The sequence below is a fragment of the Haliotis rufescens genome, unplaced genomic scaffold, assembly GCF_023055435.1.
Source record: "Haliotis rufescens isolate VD_foot unplaced genomic scaffold, xgHalRufe1.0.p SCAF_9, whole genome shotgun sequence".
In the NCBI taxonomy this organism is placed as follows: domain Eukaryota; kingdom Metazoa; phylum Mollusca; class Gastropoda; order Lepetellida; family Haliotidae; genus Haliotis; species Haliotis rufescens.
The window spans coordinates 37,717,638-37,737,165 of record NW_025964383.1 but is presented as its reverse complement, the minus strand read 5'-3'; the positions used below and the strand labels follow the sequence as shown (position 1 = coordinate 37,737,165).

The 19,528-nt window shown below is 40.6% G+C and overlaps 1 protein-coding gene across 8 annotated transcripts in view; it reads right to left on the bottom strand.

Moving 5' to 3' along the window:
• LOC124139539 (E3 ubiquitin-protein ligase TRIP12-like) overlaps positions 1-19,528 on the bottom strand; it is a 91,518-nt gene that overhangs the window by 22,568 nt on the left and 49,422 nt on the right. For 3 of the 8 annotated variants that reach the window (XM_048391017.1, XM_048391021.1, XM_048391024.1), the window contains 19 exons: positions 17,363-17,458; positions 16,926-17,011; positions 16,194-16,391; positions 15,877-15,969; positions 15,420-15,581; positions 14,769-14,891; positions 12,150-12,261; positions 10,757-10,851; positions 9,887-9,936; positions 9,339-9,495; positions 7,728-7,893; positions 5,949-6,082; positions 5,300-5,406; positions 4,669-4,787; positions 3,088-3,319; positions 2,075-2,220; positions 1,575-1,693; positions 781-859; positions 222-331 (listed from right to left, as the gene is read on the bottom strand). In XM_048391017.1, the coding sequence (XP_048246974.1) occupies positions 222-331; positions 781-859; positions 1,575-1,693; positions 2,075-2,220; positions 3,088-3,319; positions 4,669-4,787; positions 5,300-5,406; positions 5,949-6,082; positions 7,728-7,893; positions 9,339-9,495; positions 9,887-9,936; positions 10,757-10,851; positions 12,150-12,261; positions 14,769-14,891; positions 15,420-15,581; positions 15,877-15,969; positions 16,194-16,391; positions 16,926-17,011; positions 17,363-17,458 (2,384 nt within the window). The remainder of the gene's footprint in view (positions 1-221; positions 332-780; positions 860-1,574; positions 1,694-2,074; positions 2,221-3,087; positions 3,320-4,668; positions 4,788-5,299; positions 5,407-5,948; positions 6,083-7,727; positions 7,894-9,338; positions 9,496-9,886; positions 9,937-10,756; positions 10,852-12,149; positions 12,262-14,768; positions 14,892-15,419; positions 15,582-15,876; positions 15,970-16,193; positions 16,392-16,925; positions 17,012-17,362; positions 17,459-19,528) is intronic. The other 5 variants (XM_048391018.1, XM_048391022.1, XM_048391020.1 and 2 more) reach the window with 3 other exon arrangements.

Here is a 19,528-nt window from a genome sequence, read left to right as displayed (position 1 = left end):
ACACCAGCAATATCGAGGCAGGGGAACCCAGAAGTAGGCTACGTATATTGTACCCATGCGGGCAACTTAAGCCAGGTCTTCAGAGTGACGAAGACTGTCTACTTTAAAGTGATGACATACAAGAACAGGCACAAAAATGCAGAACTAATGCCTGTACCACTAGGAAACATGCAGTTGCTTGAGACACAGTGATTGCTCTGATAACAAGAAAGTTCACCCACGTCTAGAGAGAGTTGTTCAGTGGCTGTGCACAACCTGTTGAGAACATTGAGGGCTGGGTGACTCCCACCGGGAGCCTCTGTTGAGAAATACTTCTCGAGGAATTTGGTAGCTGAAAATACAAAGATTTAACTTAAAACCCTCATTGCATATAAATGTTTCCTGACAAATCAAGTCCTGATAGAAATTTAGAAGTTGGAAGAACATGAAGACATGTACCTTTTATGGATATCAACTTCTTTGTTGTTCGTTACAACATTTGTGGGCTACTTCTTGCCTCTTTATCAGGGGGCATTCTACCATTCTAACATGATTTTAGAAATTACTCGATTCGGATTGGTCAATGAGAGGCTATTAAATCACAATAAACCCTCTCTGATTGAAACATTTATGGGCTACTTCTTGCCGCTTTATCAGGAGACAGAAGGAGCAATAAGTCGCCCTCAAATGTTGTTACAAACAAAGAAGTTGTTATCCACAAAAGCTTCACGTATTCATTTCCTGACAAAGCAGAATGAAGTGGTGACATACAGAGTCAGCTTGGTTGTTATACTGGCTTACCCTGCTCTTTGATCCATGCTCTCACTTTCTCCCTGTTCGCTGATGATGTGTTGTAAGATATCTTCTGTACAGATGTGTCCTGCACAAACAAGAAACATATTGGGTTAAAGGTGAGTACGTGGTGCTGACAAACCTAGAAACATAATGGGGGCAAACCAGGATTTGAACCCACAACCATAGGTTTCTGGCGTGCCCAAGGGACGCAACTCTGCACAGCGAATCGGCCACCCACGCCCCCTTGAGTTAAAGGAATGACTATTGATTATGTGGGCTTGTGAGTGAGTGAGTGAGTGAGTGAGTGAGTGAGTGAGTGAGTGAGTGAGTGAGTGAGTGAGTGAGTGAGTGAGTGAGTGAGTGAGTGAGTGAGTGAGTGAGTATGGTTTTACGCCGCTTTTAGCAATATTCCAGCAATATCACAGCGGGGGACACCAGAACGCGAACGCTTTAACCACTAGTCTACCTGACCACCCGCTTGTGAGTGAGTGTGGTTTAACTCTGCATTTAGCAATGATCTTTGTGAGATACGAAGAATGGGCTTCACCCACTGCAACATTTGGTGAGTATTTGACATGTTATAATCTGCATATTTCTTATGATTTATCAACCTAAACAGGAGATATTGCTTTGCAGACAATTGACGTCATCAGTTGCCATGATGTGATTATCAATGAATTGGTACACAACCTTCTTTGCAGAAACTTCAGTCCATCTCACTTGGAGGATAAAACTTCACGTGACACTGATGTTGTATGAAGGGAATTTTGTATTTGCTGAAACGATGACATGAGACATACCTTTGGTAGAGGTGGCCTATCAGAAGAACTCGAGGAACCACCAAGACGACCCCAACTTCTTGGATTCAAACTTGTCAAGAAGGTTGCCTTTGGACCAGAACTAGATTTACTGTCTTTGCCTGCAACAACCACAGCTTATTATGACTAAATATACCAATTAATATTAATTGAATAACAATTGTCACATGAAAATTTGAAATAAACATGAAAATTTCAATGCAAAAGATTAGGACACGAATTCTTTGTGGTAGTTTTCAGAGATGCAAATAACATGAAAAGCATACTTCAAAGAAACACTGCTGGGAAAACAACCATTCTTTCTCCAATAAACTTTGGGCTTGTGCATGGAATGATTTTACATGTGTCTTCCAGTCATGGTGAAAGACTTTTTCTTTCATCATAGGCTATTTCCTTGGCTGAAGCATCATTGGTTTCAAGCATGTAATCTTTCTAACATAACATAGCTATCTTATTATTGACGTAGGACCAATTTTACTCACTTGAAGATTTCCCCCGACCGGAAGTTCTGCCACTGAGGACTGGTCCACCACGAGCACCCGTTTCCATCACATCATCAGATTTGTTGCCTTTTCTGGTTGGACCTCGTTTTGGGGGTCGTTTCCTTTTAAGAACATCACTCAAACGCCTGAAAAAGACACCAGAAAGGAACATTTTGGAGTGTTTCAGGTCTAAATGTGACTGACAAAAAATGAAAAACTACAGCCACATAACTGTTATTAGTGATCAGAACTAAGAAGGCTCTTCCAGTCCCTGGTGGTTCAAAAAGTGCTTGAACCTCTGCAACTATCGTATCTCACAAAGTTTAACATGGACTTATATTAGTCATAGCGGGAGTAGTGCACTTTACGGGGCTCACTTTTTCAGATCCAGTAAGCGATGTGGGGGCTCGAATGCACTTCGCTGGCTCAGCTAATTCATGCGTTAATTAGCCAACGCTCTACCACTAGACCATGAGTGTTATCACATGTAATCAGTGCTTGGTTAATGGGTCATTATCACCCCACAAGCACGCGTAATTAAGTAAACAATGAATTGCGCATGCGTGTGACGTCACGGTCCACTCTCCCATTCATCTTTTCTTGAAATCACCTCCTCTATTGTTTGTCAACATGACCGACCAATTGGATAAACCGGATTAACGTTTGAAAAGGTAAGAATTTATGGCTAACCCTTGCCCTAAGCAAGCTAACCCTAAGGACCGAAAAGGGATGTTGGATCCTAAAGACGTGTAAGTTTCCCTAAGACCAAAAAGGGGTGTTTGATCGTAAAGACGTGTAAATTTCCCTAAGACCTAAAAGGGGTGTTGGATTACAAAGACGTGTAAATTTCCCTAAGACCGAAAGGTCACAAATTCGAAATCCAAGTCAAACAAACTTTCTGTCTCTCTAGTGAGCTCAGCTTGCTACAGCCCGTATGGACTCCAGTTTTTGGCAGACAGTATCAAAGTGTCTTGCATGAACTGTAGACTCTGACAAGCAAGACTACGACATACATCTGTGGGGACTCATCAGGCTGAGCAGTTGCTCCGGGCGAGATGGTTGTGATTTCTGTCTCCTTCTTCTCAATGGTGTCCCCGCCGATGCTACCAGACCCTGAGCCCGAGGTGCTGCCCCCACTGCTGTTGCTGGTGAGACTGTGGGAGGAGGAGGTGGAGATGGACTTGGAGGTGGTGGATGGGGACTGTAGATCCATATCAGACAGAAACTTTATCTGGTGCATGACACCTGGAAGAGTTAAAAATGCCGAGTTAGTCAGTGAGTTGCATATGTCAATAACTGTCATATTAGGGCATGTTACAACCATATTGTAGAACTGCATAAAATGACTCAGGTTGTAAACATTTACCACTTGTCAAACCCACAAGCAAGGTTGTACTCAGCAATATGACGGCAGCCTATGAGTAATCAAATATGGCCTCGAAAAAACAGTGATTGATATTGCGAGCATCAATGCACTCAGATGGGTTCCAATGACCAGCATAGGTTACTGGTGACCTATTCTAACCCGGAATTCCCATGGGGTTAACATTATGGTGCTGACAGACCAAAAATGAAAACGAGGGTGAATCTCAGTTTTGAATCCATAACCAGCCAACATCATGCAAACAACTTTTAGCAATCTGCAGAGCAACGGACCGCAGAGCCTTGACTAACAACACCACCCGATTTTGATAACAACCATTGATCCTGGTAGGACTAAAGAACAACCAAGGCACCTTAGACCACTGTTCTACCTGGGCCCACAATTAAATACAGAAATACTTACTTCCAAGTTTATATACGGTAAATATAGTAGATCCATCTCATGTCACAATCTTGGCAATAACACTTCAGAACTAGGTGAGGTGAAAAAGAATTTAAGATTATTTTACTTCTATATTAATGTGCATGCACATGCGCACCACTTGTACTAGTCTGGACAAATGCCGGTTTTCTTGTGCTAGCTAACCGTATCACTGTTGAACAAGAAAACCCCACTCAGTCTGCTGACTCCAAGCCAACCAGTCCTAGTTTCAGCCCCTGAATGCCAAGCGCCAGGCAGGGTATCAACAAGTATAATCTTTTAACACCTTTTGGTATGATGCGTTCGAGGATCTAACTCCAACCCTTTTGCTCTCTGGGTAGATGCTCTACCACTAGACCGAGGCGACGGTCCACTTCAGGAGTAGGATATCAAAATGGGACATATTATACTCACAGTATACACAAGTGGTAGACAGAAAAAGTGAAGCAATTTTCAGATATCTGCACGAACATTCTTGTGATTTTCAATGTTGATTGCTCAGTTGAAGTGACATGACATCATTTTGCTCCAATGTTGTGAACAATACGATTGATATCAGTCAATGACATCAAGACTTGATGATATAACAGTTTCATAGCAACAATTTTACTTCAGTGATGTTTTTTGAAGGGTCTCTTGTGAACATATGCTGCAATTCAGGCTCAAAGATGACACTTTTTGTGTGTTCGTTTGTTTCTTTGTCTATCCATTCATTCATGACAATCCATAGTTCCTCACCGCTCATTGGTTTTATTTGCATGATAAAGTGATGTAAGCATGGCAAACTCACCTTCTCTTCTGAAATATATGCCAAAGATATCCTCCAGTTTCTTCATCAGGATGTCTGCCATCTGTATAGCTCCTACCACCACCTTGAGGTCTGGGGAGGCCATCATGGCAGCAATGTGGCTACAACAAACACAAAGACATTGACACAAGGGCTTTTAAACACTCTTCATTGTGGCCTCAGTATAATTCACAATACAGTAAACAATGTTTATAACAAACACGCTTATAACGAACTGGCGGATATAACGTACTGTTGTTTTGGTCCCGGCCATTTGCTGTATATATGCTGTATATATGCTCATAACAAACTACGGTTATAACAAACTAAAATTTGTGGTCCCTTTGAGTTCGTTATAACCGTAGTTTACTGTATATGTGGGGGCGGTCGGGTGGCCTAGTGGTGAAAGCGTTCACTCGTCACGCCGAAGACCCGGGTTCGATTCCCGACATTTTGTGCTAAGGTTCTGATAAGAGATTTAGCTGGTAGTGACACTTCCAACATGTAGATATGGTGGCTACAAAGGTCCAGGGTATGGATCATAACAGAGTGAAGATACACTGTGTACTCGAGGATGCAGTCTTTGTCAAAGAAATACATACTGGTAACATAGAGCATGAACAGATAATCTGACCTTGACACTGGCTGGTTCCTCAGCACCTCTTTGAGCAGGTCAGATGATGCGTAGTAGATCATTCGCAGCAGTGTCTGCAGACACTTGTGTCTCACGGTAGGGCCAGCCTGTGGACAAGGCACACAAAATAGTACTAAGCACATCTTCACAATAGTCTTACTTTTCAGCGTTAGAAATTGGCACTAGTCCTGTAGTCCTTACCAAACTGCCCAATAGTAAAGGTATCCTAAGGACCAGTAGAAATTGGCCAATTTTAAGGGTTTTGCTATATGTTATTATTATAAGGACTAGTGGACAAAAACTGTTAGTTTCTAACCCTGCTTTTCACAATTTTAAAGCCAAACCTGTTAGGTTATCTGTTGGACTCATAAACTGAGGTAATAATAGCCAACATGATTCGGACTTAGAGAGGTATGATTGTACCAGGGCAATTCAAGCTGATGATAGATTATTCAAAATAGTACAATTGGCACAATTGACAAAAGTCTTCAAAAGAATATAATTTCAATTGACAAATTCAATACAATTTCTTATGCAATGTCTTTAATATTGCCCATAAGGAACTCTAAGGAAATCTTCATAACTTCTTACAATTGTTATATAGACACTTTGTTGTTATGTAATGTTCATATGCCTGGTAATGACTTACAGAGGAGCTGTAGACCTCATACAGCACGGAGAAGAGCGTCTGAATGAAGGCCGTAGCCAGATCACTGTCCTCCTTCAAGATCTCAGCACGAGAGTCACATCTCTCTAAGTTGGGGTCCGCAGACACAGACGTGGCTGAAATACACAATGTATGCTGTAGTTGTACATAAGGAGGAAAATATAGCCACATGGCTCTGTAGCTCACCTGAATAATGAGGAAATAATGTCAGCTATGTTTAAAGTCAGAATTGAACTCTACGAGAAGTTCTTAGAGACACCGTAATTGGGATCATTCCCAAAGTCTCAGCTTCATAGGCCAGCAAATGTTAATGATGCATGGACACACCACATATGTTCACTTAACTTTCGGTCAGGTGAGCTTAAAAAAATGTTAGCTAAAATCTATAACACATTGATACATCCCCTAGCCAGTTGAAATCAACTTCCATTACACTGATACACCACAGTGTTACACTGTGGTCTTTTTACACTATTCCTGCACAGATCTTGTCTCACGATGTGGATAACCCTGTTAATGACGCTTCCCAGCATTAAGTCTTTGATAGGCATTCAGAAGTTTGAAGAACATGAATACATGACACTTTTTATTGATAGCATATTTTTCAAGGATAGAATAAAAGTTGCTATCCATAAAAAAGTTTCATGTCCCCAGGATCTCTTGTTAACAAAATGTATTTTGAAATGAGGGATGGACTGATGCCTAGCAATCACTGATTAGATAATTCCAACATGTCATTTCATTCTATTTACACCACTAAACAATAACATGCAGAGTTTTACCAGAGTGAGTGAGTGAGCTGGGTACTTAATGCTGTGTTTTACAACAGTATTCCATTAATGTCACAGCGTGTGAACTTAACGTGGGAGGAAAGCCCAAAGTGATGCAGGTCTCAGACATTTACCAAAAGCAGTGGTATGATGCTGACAAACCTAGAAACATGGACCGGGCTTGGAACACACAATCATCCTGCTCAAAGCATGCAACAAACAGCGAATTGTGCCCCACAGATTGGACCACCCGTGCCTCCTAGTTTGACCAGAAATACCCATAAAACATGTATGTTATCTATGTCATTAGTCATCGGCAGCTACAGTCCTAAACATCAATTGGATGTTAACTTATTTGAATAACCTTACCTGTCACAAGCCAAACCAAGTACTGTAAATCATTGAATTAATGCCTCACCAAGTTAATGGAGGGTTGACCCCTAGCCTAAAATACAGTTCTGCCTTTGAGCTAAAAAATGTAATCAGCAAATGACAACACTAAAAGTGTAGGCCTAGAAATTCCAGGATATCGAAAGGGGTGACAGCAGTTCCAGTGAATAATGTATTTTTTAGAGTAAAAATGTCATTCATTTTTATCTCGACTCTTCTTATGCTTATCTCTCTCTTTTCCGAATAGTTGGTTGAAACATCCTGTGCTATGTTCCCAGAGAACAGTGAAAACAGCTCACCCAAACGCACCCTCCCTCTGCACATGCGCACCAGAACCACGTTACCAAGCCCAGCAACTCAATACTCTCTCACAATTATTTGTTATCTTTACAAATTCAGCTATGAACTGCTTGACATGTGATCTAACTTCTATGAAATCAAAAGCAGGAAATTCAAATAACGTATATTCAAATGAGATGAGGCTGATCGCCAACGAAGATTGAACACGATCCAAGGGATGTTACACAAGTTGGCACAGTTAATTTCATCATTAAAAGTCATTTTCCGGATGAATGCTAAACGCTACTGACAGTGTCAGTACCTGATGAGCTCTGCTGTGATGCTGGGGCCAGGGGATTTAGTTTGCGTTGTACAGGACGTGCTGTACCAGTATCTTCGTTGATTTGTTGCATTGAGTTAAAGTCAACTGCGTAGGACCGGCCCATTGTGGAAAGGCTTACCTCGTCTTCACCAGCTTGATATGCAGCCTGAAATATAAGTCAAGGTTAAGAAAACAATCATACCACAGTCAAAGAAGAGGAACCAGGGTAACTAAGTGAGCAGGTTGGGTTTAACGCTGCTTTGAACTGTATTTTAGTTATTTCACATCTGGTCACCTTGAACTTGGAAGGAAAGCCTGAAGTGATACACAGGTTAGTCAGACACAAATTTGAACATTTTTTACATGCACTTGGTGCATGTACACATAAATATAAGGTTGCTTTTCACCCAGAAAACAGTGTTTTCCCTATCCCCCACCATGGGGCACATTAGAATTTTGTTGTGTAAAATGGTACTGAATATAAAATATAAAATAGAATCCCATAAAGCCTTAAGAAGAGATAGATATTTGGGATGACTTTTTGTCATCAGAAAATATGATAAAATCTGAAATTAATTAACACAAAAGGCCCCTTCTCTGGAAAAAATAACTCAGTCTTGATGTTTGTTGTTTAACGCCACACTCAGCAATATTCAAGCAATATGATGGCGGTCTGTAAACAAATCGAGTCTGGACCAAGACAATCCAGTGATTGACATCATGAGCATCGATCCACACAATTGGGATATGATGACATGCATCAATCAAGTCAGCGAGCCTGACCACCCGATCCTGTTAGTCGCCTCTTACGACAAGCACAGTTGCCTGTTACGACAAGCATGGGTTGCTGAAGACCTATTCTACCCCGGATCTTCACAAGTCTAGCATATCTGAGAAAAAGGATATTGTCTGCAGTGTAAACTAGGGATGTCACGACACAAATCACCATACTTTGTTCATGATATGACATGTATCGCAATACTTAATTTGCAGTAATTTCATAGTGCATAAACACTATTAAAAACACCAGACACTTCCTGAATACTTGGTCTCTTATTTGAAAATAAATATGTCTCATTTCAATTAATTTCAGATTAAACTCGAGTGTCAACATCAGTTAGAAAACGACTAAAACAAAATTTAAGTCTTAAAACTATGTACATTGTACAATAAATAGCATAAATTAATAATGATAAAATCATTTATTAAAATGTAGGTAAGACCAATCTGCCAACATCATTCCATGTGTGAAATGATACAGGACCAAAATATGAATCGATACAGGATTAAAATATGAATCGATAAAGGAATAAAATATGAAGTGATAAAGGATTAAAATATGAAGTGATATAATTAAGTGTGTATTGGGTGAGAACATTGTTGATGCATGATGTATTGGTGAATCGTGACATACCAAGCGCAAACCCCACTAAAAGCCTGTTCTGCTCAACTCAGATTGAGTGACTGGACGTATGTGTCTTAAAGCTAAGGAACCAGCAATGTGAAACTATTGCGAAACAGTTTGCCTTCCTCAACTGGCAATAGTGTTGTAGTTAGTTTGCCTACCTCAACAATCCTGCTGTCAATAGTGGTGTAGGGTAGTTTGCCTACCTCAACTATCTTGCTGTCAATAGTGTTGTATGGCCGCCACATTGCCCTGTCGTCCTGCCACTGCCATATCACAGAATCTGTATTTACACACCCGCCTTTCCGTAACATTGAATCAATGGCAAAAATGCCATCATTTGGCAACTTCGGTAACAACTCTCTGAAAACATACAAAATGATAGCATTGCTGTCTATGCAACATGTCAAAACCAACACATATTCCTACTTGTCCTTATGATGGCACAACAAGAAATAATTACAATGTTGAAACATCTCATCATATTGTTTGTTTGTTGTTTAATGCAGCACTGAGCAATATTCCAGGTGTATGACGTCAGTCTCTAAATAATCGAGTCTTGACTACACAATCCAGTGATCGACACTACAAGTAAATATTTACACAGTGGGGGTACAATGTGTACATTATGAATTTGGTTGTGACCACAGGGTGACTGCTTTCCACGTGGATATCACAAAGAAGGGTTTACGATTCAAATGTTTCAAGTCTCACTTGAAATTATGACAAAAGGGGTAAGAACTGTTGCACTCACCCTGTCAAACAAACTATCTCGTATAATTCCTGGGGAGTTCGGGAAACAAGCTGAAATAAATGTAATGGACAAATTTAAAGATACTCACAAACACAGAGGATAACTCATAATTTTCTAATAGTGAACCAATACTATTATTTAACACACGTATACACTTATTTGACACACTTATTTCCATTTATTTGTAAGCATAAAATACATACTGTGGACACTGCAGTTAGGACAGTATGTTAATGTTGGTACTTAGGACAAAAAATTGCCAAATGTTATACTACAGGAATAACTAATGAGTAGACTTAAGCTGTTTTAGTTAAGATCTGGTGATACATAGTGAGTGAGTTGGATTTAATGCCACTTTGAACAGCATTTCAATTATATCGCTAAGTCAGCTTGATGTGGGAGGAAATCCCAAAATGAGGCAGGCCTTTGATATTTATCACCTTGGTTAAACCCACATGCACGGGTATGATACTCACAAACTGAGAAATATAATAAGTGCTAACTGGATTCAAACCCGATATCTTAGACTTCCAGCATGTCCAAAGGATGCAACTCTGCACTGGGTGGTAAAAAGCAACAATCAAGTAAGAAACTGATTTATGCCACATTCAGCAATATTCCAGCTATATGGCGGCGGTTTGTAAATATTTGAGCTTTGACCAGACAATCCACTGATTGACATTATGAGCATCAATTTACACAATTTGGATGTGATGACATGCATCAACGAAGCCAGTTAGCCTCACCACGACAAGCATGGATTGCTGAAGACCCATTATAATCCGAACGTTAACGGGGTTGATACAACATGAGTGTCATCAATAACAGGGACAGAACAGGAGTGTAGTTGTAAGTTATTCAGGAACCAACCTTATTGCTCCTCAGTGAATGAGCACTGACCTCTATAGTCTTCTCGGGTTGTTCAGAGGCTCCTATTAACAAGTAACAAAGGGTCTCTGCTATTTCTGCAAAGAGAATAACAATTCCAAGATGAAAAGAAACCAAGTAAAATGCCAATTTTCATGGCATTATTTCTCGGTATGCACAGTATACTGACACCGAGCCGACCAGTCCTTGTTTTAGCCCCTTAATGCTGAGCGCCAAACAGGCTAACGACAAGTACCATCTTTTAACGTCTTCTGATATGACGCGGCCGGGGATCGAATCCTGGACTTTCCGCTCTCTGGGCGGAAACTCTACCACTAAGCTATGGAGGTGGTCTCGGAAACCCTGAAGTTATGAAGGCCTTAGATGACTTAGACTTTGGTGATACCCATGAGTATTGTTATAGTGTAGACAAACCTAGAAACATAATCATGGCTAACTTGGTTTCAAACATAATCATAGGTTTCTGGAAAACATAAGGAATGTAACAGTATTTAAAATAGTGTCACCTTTACGACTTGACCATTAAAGTGAGTATGATCTTAAGCCAATGTTAATATTTAAGCATCGTCACATCTTGATTGGGCTTCAAATGTGAAGAATGAAATGTAAATGTTCTTTTAACCACTTGGCTACCCACTGACCCCAAAGTGTTTCAAAAGTCAAAACAACAGAAGGTGAGGTGAGGTGAAATTGGGTTTAACGTCGCGTCCAAGATTATTGCACTTATATAGCGACGTGCATGCACGTGTGTGTGTGTGGCTGCTTGTACTAGTCCGGACTGATGCCGATTTATAGTGCTAGCTCACTGAGATACCATGCCGCAGTTTAACATGAATACCCCACTCAGACACAGTATACTGACTCCGAGCCGACCAGTCCTTGTTTTAGCCCCTTAATGTCGAGCGCCAGACAGGGTAACAACAAAGACCATCTTTTGACGTCTTTTGGTATGACGCGGCCTGGGATCGCTCTCCGGGCGGACGCTCTACCACAAGACCATAGAGGCGGGTCGAAACAACAGAAACACTTCCTTTTAAAATGAGTAACAACATGCACTACTGCTTTCACTGGAGTAAGTGAGTGAGTGGGTTGGGTTTAACGCCGCTTTTAATATTATTCCAGTCATTGTGGCATGTCAGCTTAATATGTGAGGAAAGCCCAAAGTGATGCAGGTCTCAGACGTTTACCACTTCGGTGAAACCCACGAGCACAGGTATGGTGCTGACAAACCTAGACACATAATCAGGGTGAACCGGGATTCGAACCCACAATCATAGGTTTCTGGCATGCCCGAGGGACGCAACTCTGCACGACTGGGCCACCCGTGCCCCCGCTTTCACTGGAGGAGAGAAGGAGTGGAGTTGAGTACACCTACTTTGTTTGAGCAGTACAACCGCCAGATCAGGACAGCTGGCACACATGACACCCAACATCCGTATGACCATCACAAATGTGCCTGTACTGATGACCGGGGGACTCACCACCAGCTGCAACAGAAACATAGTATGCAGATACATGCACAAACAGGAACAAAAATAGGAACAAGAGTCATCAGAAAGATGACATATCCCCCCGGCAGCTGTCTGTAAAGTAACCACAAGTAAATGTGCAATTCTGTATGTAATGAGTCAAGAGTTGAATGTTCTTTAAGAAGCATACATTTTTTACCAACAAAAGATCCACCATGGTCGCATCCATATGAAATGGAAAGTAAAACGTGTGTTTCTGTGGGTTTTTTTTATGCAAACAAATGACAAATTACAAAAAAACAATAACTAAACAAGCGTATAGTCAACGAAGTCATCTATATCCCCCGCCCATTTTAACACGTTATGGTCCCAAACCAGGTAACTGACCCAACATTTCTCTTAGCCCATGTCAAAATAGCTGCAATGGAAATTCTAAATAAACATTTCTAAAACTCCTAATTATCAAATGGCACCAGTTCAGCATGTTCAGTATGTACTTTATATATAGACATGCAATGTTTGGCAAGGAAATATTTAACAGATTATTTGTTATACTCCATAAGTGAACCCACCCTATATGAAAACTTAAGTCCAACTTGTTGCCATGGAAACGTTAAAAATAAAAATTTCTAAAATTCCTAAATAGCAAAAGGCACCAGTTCAGCATGAGTCTGATAGACATGCAAAGTTTTGTTAGAAAGTTTTGAATGGGTTTTGAGTTATGCTAAGGAAACGAACTCTACCCAATAGAACCTAAGTACAACTGGTTGCCATTGAAACGTAAAAATAATATTTAAATTTTTTTCCTAAATAGCAAAAGGCACCAGTTCAGTATGTGCCTGGTAGACATGCAAAGTTTTGTAAGAAAGTATTTAATGTTTTTTGAGTTACGCTCCAGAAACGAACACCACCCTTACAGAACCTAAGTCCAACTTGTTACCATGGAAACATAAAAAATAAAAAATTCAAAAATTCTTAAATTCTTAAATAGCAAAAGTTTCGATCAAATACACTGAATTGTTTTCGAGTTCTGCCCCAGAAAAGGAAATGATTACGGACGGACAGATGGACAGACGGATAGACTGGCTGATCGCTATATCCCCCTGCATTATATGCCGGGGGGATAAAAAGCAGTCATAAATAATATTTATGCAAGATATAAAATACTAAAATTTAGTTTGACATGGTTATTGATAATCAATGAAATTCTCCTTGTATCAAACAAGTGTATCTACAAAGCATAATTTTCTAATCACACATCCATGTTTACCACTCAAAAGAAGAACACCCAATTTTTATATGACTATACCTAATTGATCATGAAAAGCCTCAATTTGAGTAGTTAGTATATATTCATTATTTTGGCCACATAGTTTAGTTCTTGAAATATCTGGAACTTACTTTGTTTATGACACAAATTTAGTTAGAAGCAGTAACAATTTGTCAAGTAAACATTTAACAACAGTCAAGTGACAAAGTGATTGAATGAATAATGTTTTGTGTTGATCATAATCCAACATATCACAGAGGTCCGTAAATATTTGAGTCTGGACCAGGGAAACAAGTGGTCGACAGTATGAGCATGCATACACACAATCTCAGCTACTGTAACCACACAACCCAACCACGAGGTCCTCATTGGTCAGTTTGTGACATGTTTTGGAATCCAGGAATCTATTCTGCCCCGGAATCCCAACAAGACTGGTCTAGTGCCAGAAGCACTATGTTGCCAAAAGTGTAGGTACTGATCGAACATACTGGAAAGTATCTAGTCCAGGCTGAGGATTCTCTACAGTGGCTGAGCAGTGCCAACTGCACACCAGATACCATTTGGTACCCAAAAACTTGGTACTTCTCATGAAGAAAAATATCAAACTTTTATCTTTTATCTTTTTTATCTTGTTTGTTTGTTGCTTAACCCTGCATCAGCAATATTCCAGTAATATGATGGCGCCTGTAAATAATCTAGTGTGGACCAGACAATCCAGTGTTTGATATTGCGAACAACAATCCACACTGTATGGATTTGATGACACACAATCAACCAAGTCATCAAGTCACAGAACAAATTGGTCACCACTTATGACCAGCATAGGTTGTATTCTAATGAGTGAGTGAGTGAGTGAGTGAGTGAGTGAGTGAGTGAGTGAGTGAGTGAGTGAGTGAGTGAGTGAGTGAGTGAGTGAGTGAGTGAGTGAGTGAGTTGGGTTTAACGCCACTTTTAACAGTACTCCAGTTATCTCATGGCATGTCAGCTTAATGTGGGAGGAAAGCCCGAAGTGATGCAGGTCTCAAACGTTTACCACTTCGGTGAAACCCACGAGCACGGGTATGGTGCTGACAAACCTAGAAACATAATCGGGGCAAACCAGGATTCGAATCCACAATCATAGGTTTCTGGCGTGCCCAAGAGACGCAACTCTGCATAGCGAATCGCGGCGCCTAAGACGACTGGGCCTCCTAATCCGTACTGGCAACAGGGGTTTATCTGTAGTATAGCCAGTAAGGCAGTTATGTGCACTGACCAGCTGTTGTATGTTGGAGAGCAGGCCATGAACAGCTATCTCCTTCAACAGTCTTTGGTCACTCTGGAAGTTGTCCACGAGTCGAGAGAAGCACAGACACACACTCTCTACTGATTTCTTGTCCTGAAACAAACGTACAGTTACGATGAAGAAACTGAAACAACAGATAACAATAATACTCCTCCCTGACAATAACACCATTCCTATGCATGTTGTGACCTAAACAAACAGGACAAAAGCCTGAGTATTGTAAACTCTCTTGGGGGAAATAATTATCCCAATACTAACAGTAAAATTTGAACAATGATGTGTCTACTGGACTCAAAAGTGTCTCACAAGTTTTGTACAGATACGCAGAGAAGATACTGCTTTACAGTCTGTCACAGGACTGTTGGTCCTAACTTGGCTCTTAGCATCATTTTCAGAAGAACTTACTGTTATCAAAAGTATTATTATTAGCTGAGCTTACAAGACCAAACAGAATATTACTAGGGCTCGGACTATTGGCTTATGTTGCAGAGAGTTAACTGAGAGCTGACAAGAATTCTACCAGCATGATAGAGTAACGGAATTTCAAATGAAATATTCATTATTGGTTCTTGGTTTTGCTTTTGTGTAAGCAGAGATAGGACTACAGGGCCCAGTACAAACCTGGTGGCTGAGTCTCCCACTCAGAAGAGGCAGTGAGTCCCTGACATAGTGGAATTCTTCTGAGGATAGACTCTGTACACAGTTGGCTGTGACAGTTAGGGCACTGCGCTGAGCAGAGATGCTGAAGAAGTCTATGAACATCAGACATGCAGCGATTCCTCCCTGGAACGACAGGAACAAGTATTCCCAAATATAACTTTCAACATTTGGGTTATGACATGGACCCCTTGAGCATTTGAACAAATTACCCCATGTTTCTCATTGATGACGCAGAGAAGTCAACATATACAAAAACTTTAGACTGATGCGTATACTTAACTGTGAAAATTATTTCTGAAGTTCAGAACCCACCCAAAATGTAACTTAGTTTTTCAGCCCCACTTGTTATCTGGAGTACTGTATTGTTGTGTTTTTATCTAGGTGGAAGTAGCTTCTGGTCAAGCTTGAGAGAACTTACAGCTTGCAGGATTGACTTGCTGTGTCTGCGAGACAGCATCTCTAGAGCTGTGAGAGCTTGTTCAGCGACATCCATACACTGAATGACTTGCAGCTGAAACAGATCAATCCATCATAGTTCTCAAGATATGTCATCATCATCATCATCATCATCATCATCATCATTTTTTGTTATTAAACATGGGCTTCAGACTAGTGCCTATATTCCTTAGAATGATATCTTTACCATTAATCGTATTCAAATAACTTCCATGGAATTGCATTTTCCTGGAAACTTTAGCAACAGATATACAAACTGAATCAAGCTGTAATTGTTACCTTCTCTAAGAAGACTGGCACAGCATCCACAACAACTGCAGAGGACCGGGGCAGAGCCTCCATCATGTAGGTGAGAGCACGACATGCATGGTTCATGATGTCAAAATTGTGTTCCATCTGCAGGAGGGTGATGAGGGCCGGCACCACCTGCTTCACTGGGTAACCCGCTAGGCTGTCTTCATTGCCCATCACCAGCAACTGGATGGGTGGAGGAGGAGAAGCAAGATAATAGGAGTCAGTGAGTTGGGTTCAACGCCACTTTCACAGTATGTCAGTTATATCCCAGTGTGCCAGCTTGATTTGGAAAGAAGCCTAAAGTGATGCAGGTCTTAGATGTTTACCACATTGGTGAAAGCCAAGAGCATGGGCATGGTGCAGACAAACTTTGGGGCCACAATCGCAGGTTCCAAGCACACCCAAAGGACATAACGTACTGTGGCGCACCCAAACCCACACCATAATACTAAACAGTAAATGAAGAGCATAGATGGGTAACAGAAATATGTTTGTTTAGGTTACATTGAGGAATTTAGGCCGCGGCGGCCATACTGAAAATCAGATTTCAGCATCATCCAATTCACGTATCATAATTAGAGGCAACAAGCATGCCAAGTTTCAGCTTCATTGGTCCAGTGACTTCTGGGATGTTTACAGGCAGCATCAGGCTGTGACAACCAGGCTGTTGCTCAAGCTCACTTGACTTCAAGGCATAAGTTGGTGGAATCTACTCACCTGACACATTTCCATGACGGCAGTGAGTTGCTGGCCCTCATCACCCGAGGCCTGAAGACCCTGGAGCAGCTGCTGGACCTTGCTCACTGCAGAACACAAGGTGACATCATCAGAGTCACACATCTCCCACAGCAGAACAGGTAGAGGGAATGATTCAATGAAGCTTATGGTGAGGCTGATGAGAATTATACTGTATGACTAGCAGAAATGATTAAAATAATCTCTACTTATGTACCATGAAAAGAAGCTGTGCATTTAAGCAAAGAGCTAAACTACAAGCGCATAGTGAAAAACTGGAAACTGATCCAAATAGATTACACATGGTCAACTGGATCTATTTTCTGTAATAAAACATGAGTGGTTTGGTATCTTTACTAGGTGTATTGGTAACGTTTCCACAATGCAGAATCTTGTGACCAGATAAGATGTGGACTTACTGGTTCCCCCACTCATGGTTCTGTGGAGTAGCTGATGCATACGTGGTCCTAGTGCCCCAAACAGGTGAGATGGCAGGCCCCGGGCTTCAAGCAGAGCTGAAACACGTGTAGAACAGAGCAAAGGTGCCCTCATAATACAGCACTACACCAACACTACACTCACTCTGTGGCTCTAGGGACAGGCAGGCTGGGAGGGATCACAGAGCAGAGAAGAGGGGTCCTTTTAACAGGGAACAATACAACTACAACCACCCTGTACGTCTCATTTTCAGGTCAAGAAGAAAGGCATTACGAAGACAGGATCATCTCATCATCAACGGTATGGTTGTCTTCTTCTTGTGACAACATCCTCATCCATACTACTGAAGAGGCTTGTGGTAGAATTATGACAAGATGTGTCTTGGAACCCAGAACAGGTGCTTTCCCTTTGTTGGTGGTAACAATGTGTGGGGAGGACAGTACTGCATCTTTTCCAGTGGGATGCAACTCTTTGCCTTATGGTGTGTATCAATACATCTTTGTGAACATGTACAGCATGTAATTGCTTACGAATTCCAAGCAATGATACATCAGAATTAGATCCAACTGACGAGCCAAAAGTAAACCTTTTCGCAAAGTACCATCTCTAACAAAGACTTTCATGGTTTGAAGTAAAAAGGTATAACAGGAGACATGAAAAGTTTTCAAATGTTTTCATTTCTTCACAGATAAATGATGCTCATGTATTCAGTAGTCCTGATAGGCCACAGGAACGTCATCCATGAAAGCTGTTATTACATGACAAAATTAACCTTCTTTGCAAATAGGAAACAAATGGGAAAGGAATACTATTTCATTAGCAATTTTCAATTATTTTCCACTTTTATTAACATATTACTTTGAACATCTTGATTCATATGGGCAAATGCCAACTGGTCAGTACCTCGCCTGTCATGTCATCCATCCACATAGTTACAGGGGGAATCTTTACTCTCCATATCACTCCTCATCTTCTACAGTTATTAGCCACAGGGATTCTAACACCTAAAGTCCTCCACTTTTTCCTTAAGCCATCTCAGCTCTCATCACAGACTTACAGTTGTAACCCTAACATCCCTTGGTATAATGAGGGTCAGGTGTATCTTTAGGAAACAGGAGGCCGCTACTTGGACCCAATTTACCTAATAATCTCTGAATCCTAAACAATGGCCTTATCAGTAACACATCTTGGAATGACCTAACCAGGCTTATTATTCCTCTCTACATATACAGAAGGTGCACTCAAGTGAAACAACAATACACTACAAGGTTGACAAGAAGATAGCTCCATTATGACATCCAGACACAACAGACACTTATCTGCATCTATCAGGATCTATGTCACAGGGGTTCAAAATTCTTTCAGAAGCATTTTGGTACCGGACCTCTTGCCAAAAAACATCTACATGCCAAAATGGACTTTGTCTGGTCACACTCATTATTTCCTTAAAAACATAGTTTTGCCCAAATCCTACACTTAGAATACTGTGACCAAAATGTTCATCAGACTTCTGTGCATGCAAGTTATGAAATTTACATTCAAACTCTTTTGATCATGTTCTTACACATGTTAGAAATGAAAAATGGCAAGAAAGAATACATTTGTAATGGAAACTTTGTCAAATTACTGGACAGTCAAAATTTTGGATTGGACATTTTCTGTAACTGCCCAATCAACACAGCTCATTACTTCAGTGTTGGTTTGTTGATGTGTAAACCTCCAATACTTCATCACAGTGCAAATTTGACCTTAAGACCAAATCCAAACTTTTTTTGTAACACCAGTGAACGAAATAAGCTGGTCAATCAGACTTTTCACGAATAAATTGCTTGGTTCCATTTATATATACACTGGTTCAGGACCTCAGACCTGTAGAATTTTTAACCCCTGGATGTTTGCAGAGTGCTTCTAAATTTAATTTGACAGTTTTGGTGTAAAACTAGTAAATGATGTATGTGCACACAAAGAGCTGAGTTATTGAATTGTTATACCTTGCAGTAAGAACCAAGGAAAGCTAATACGAATATCAGACCTAGGCAAAAGAAGATGGTTTCAACTAAATGAAATGATGAAAGAGGTGAAAATGAAATTATTGGTTACATAAGGCAAATAATTGAATGAGACAGGCAAACAAATGTGACCAGCAG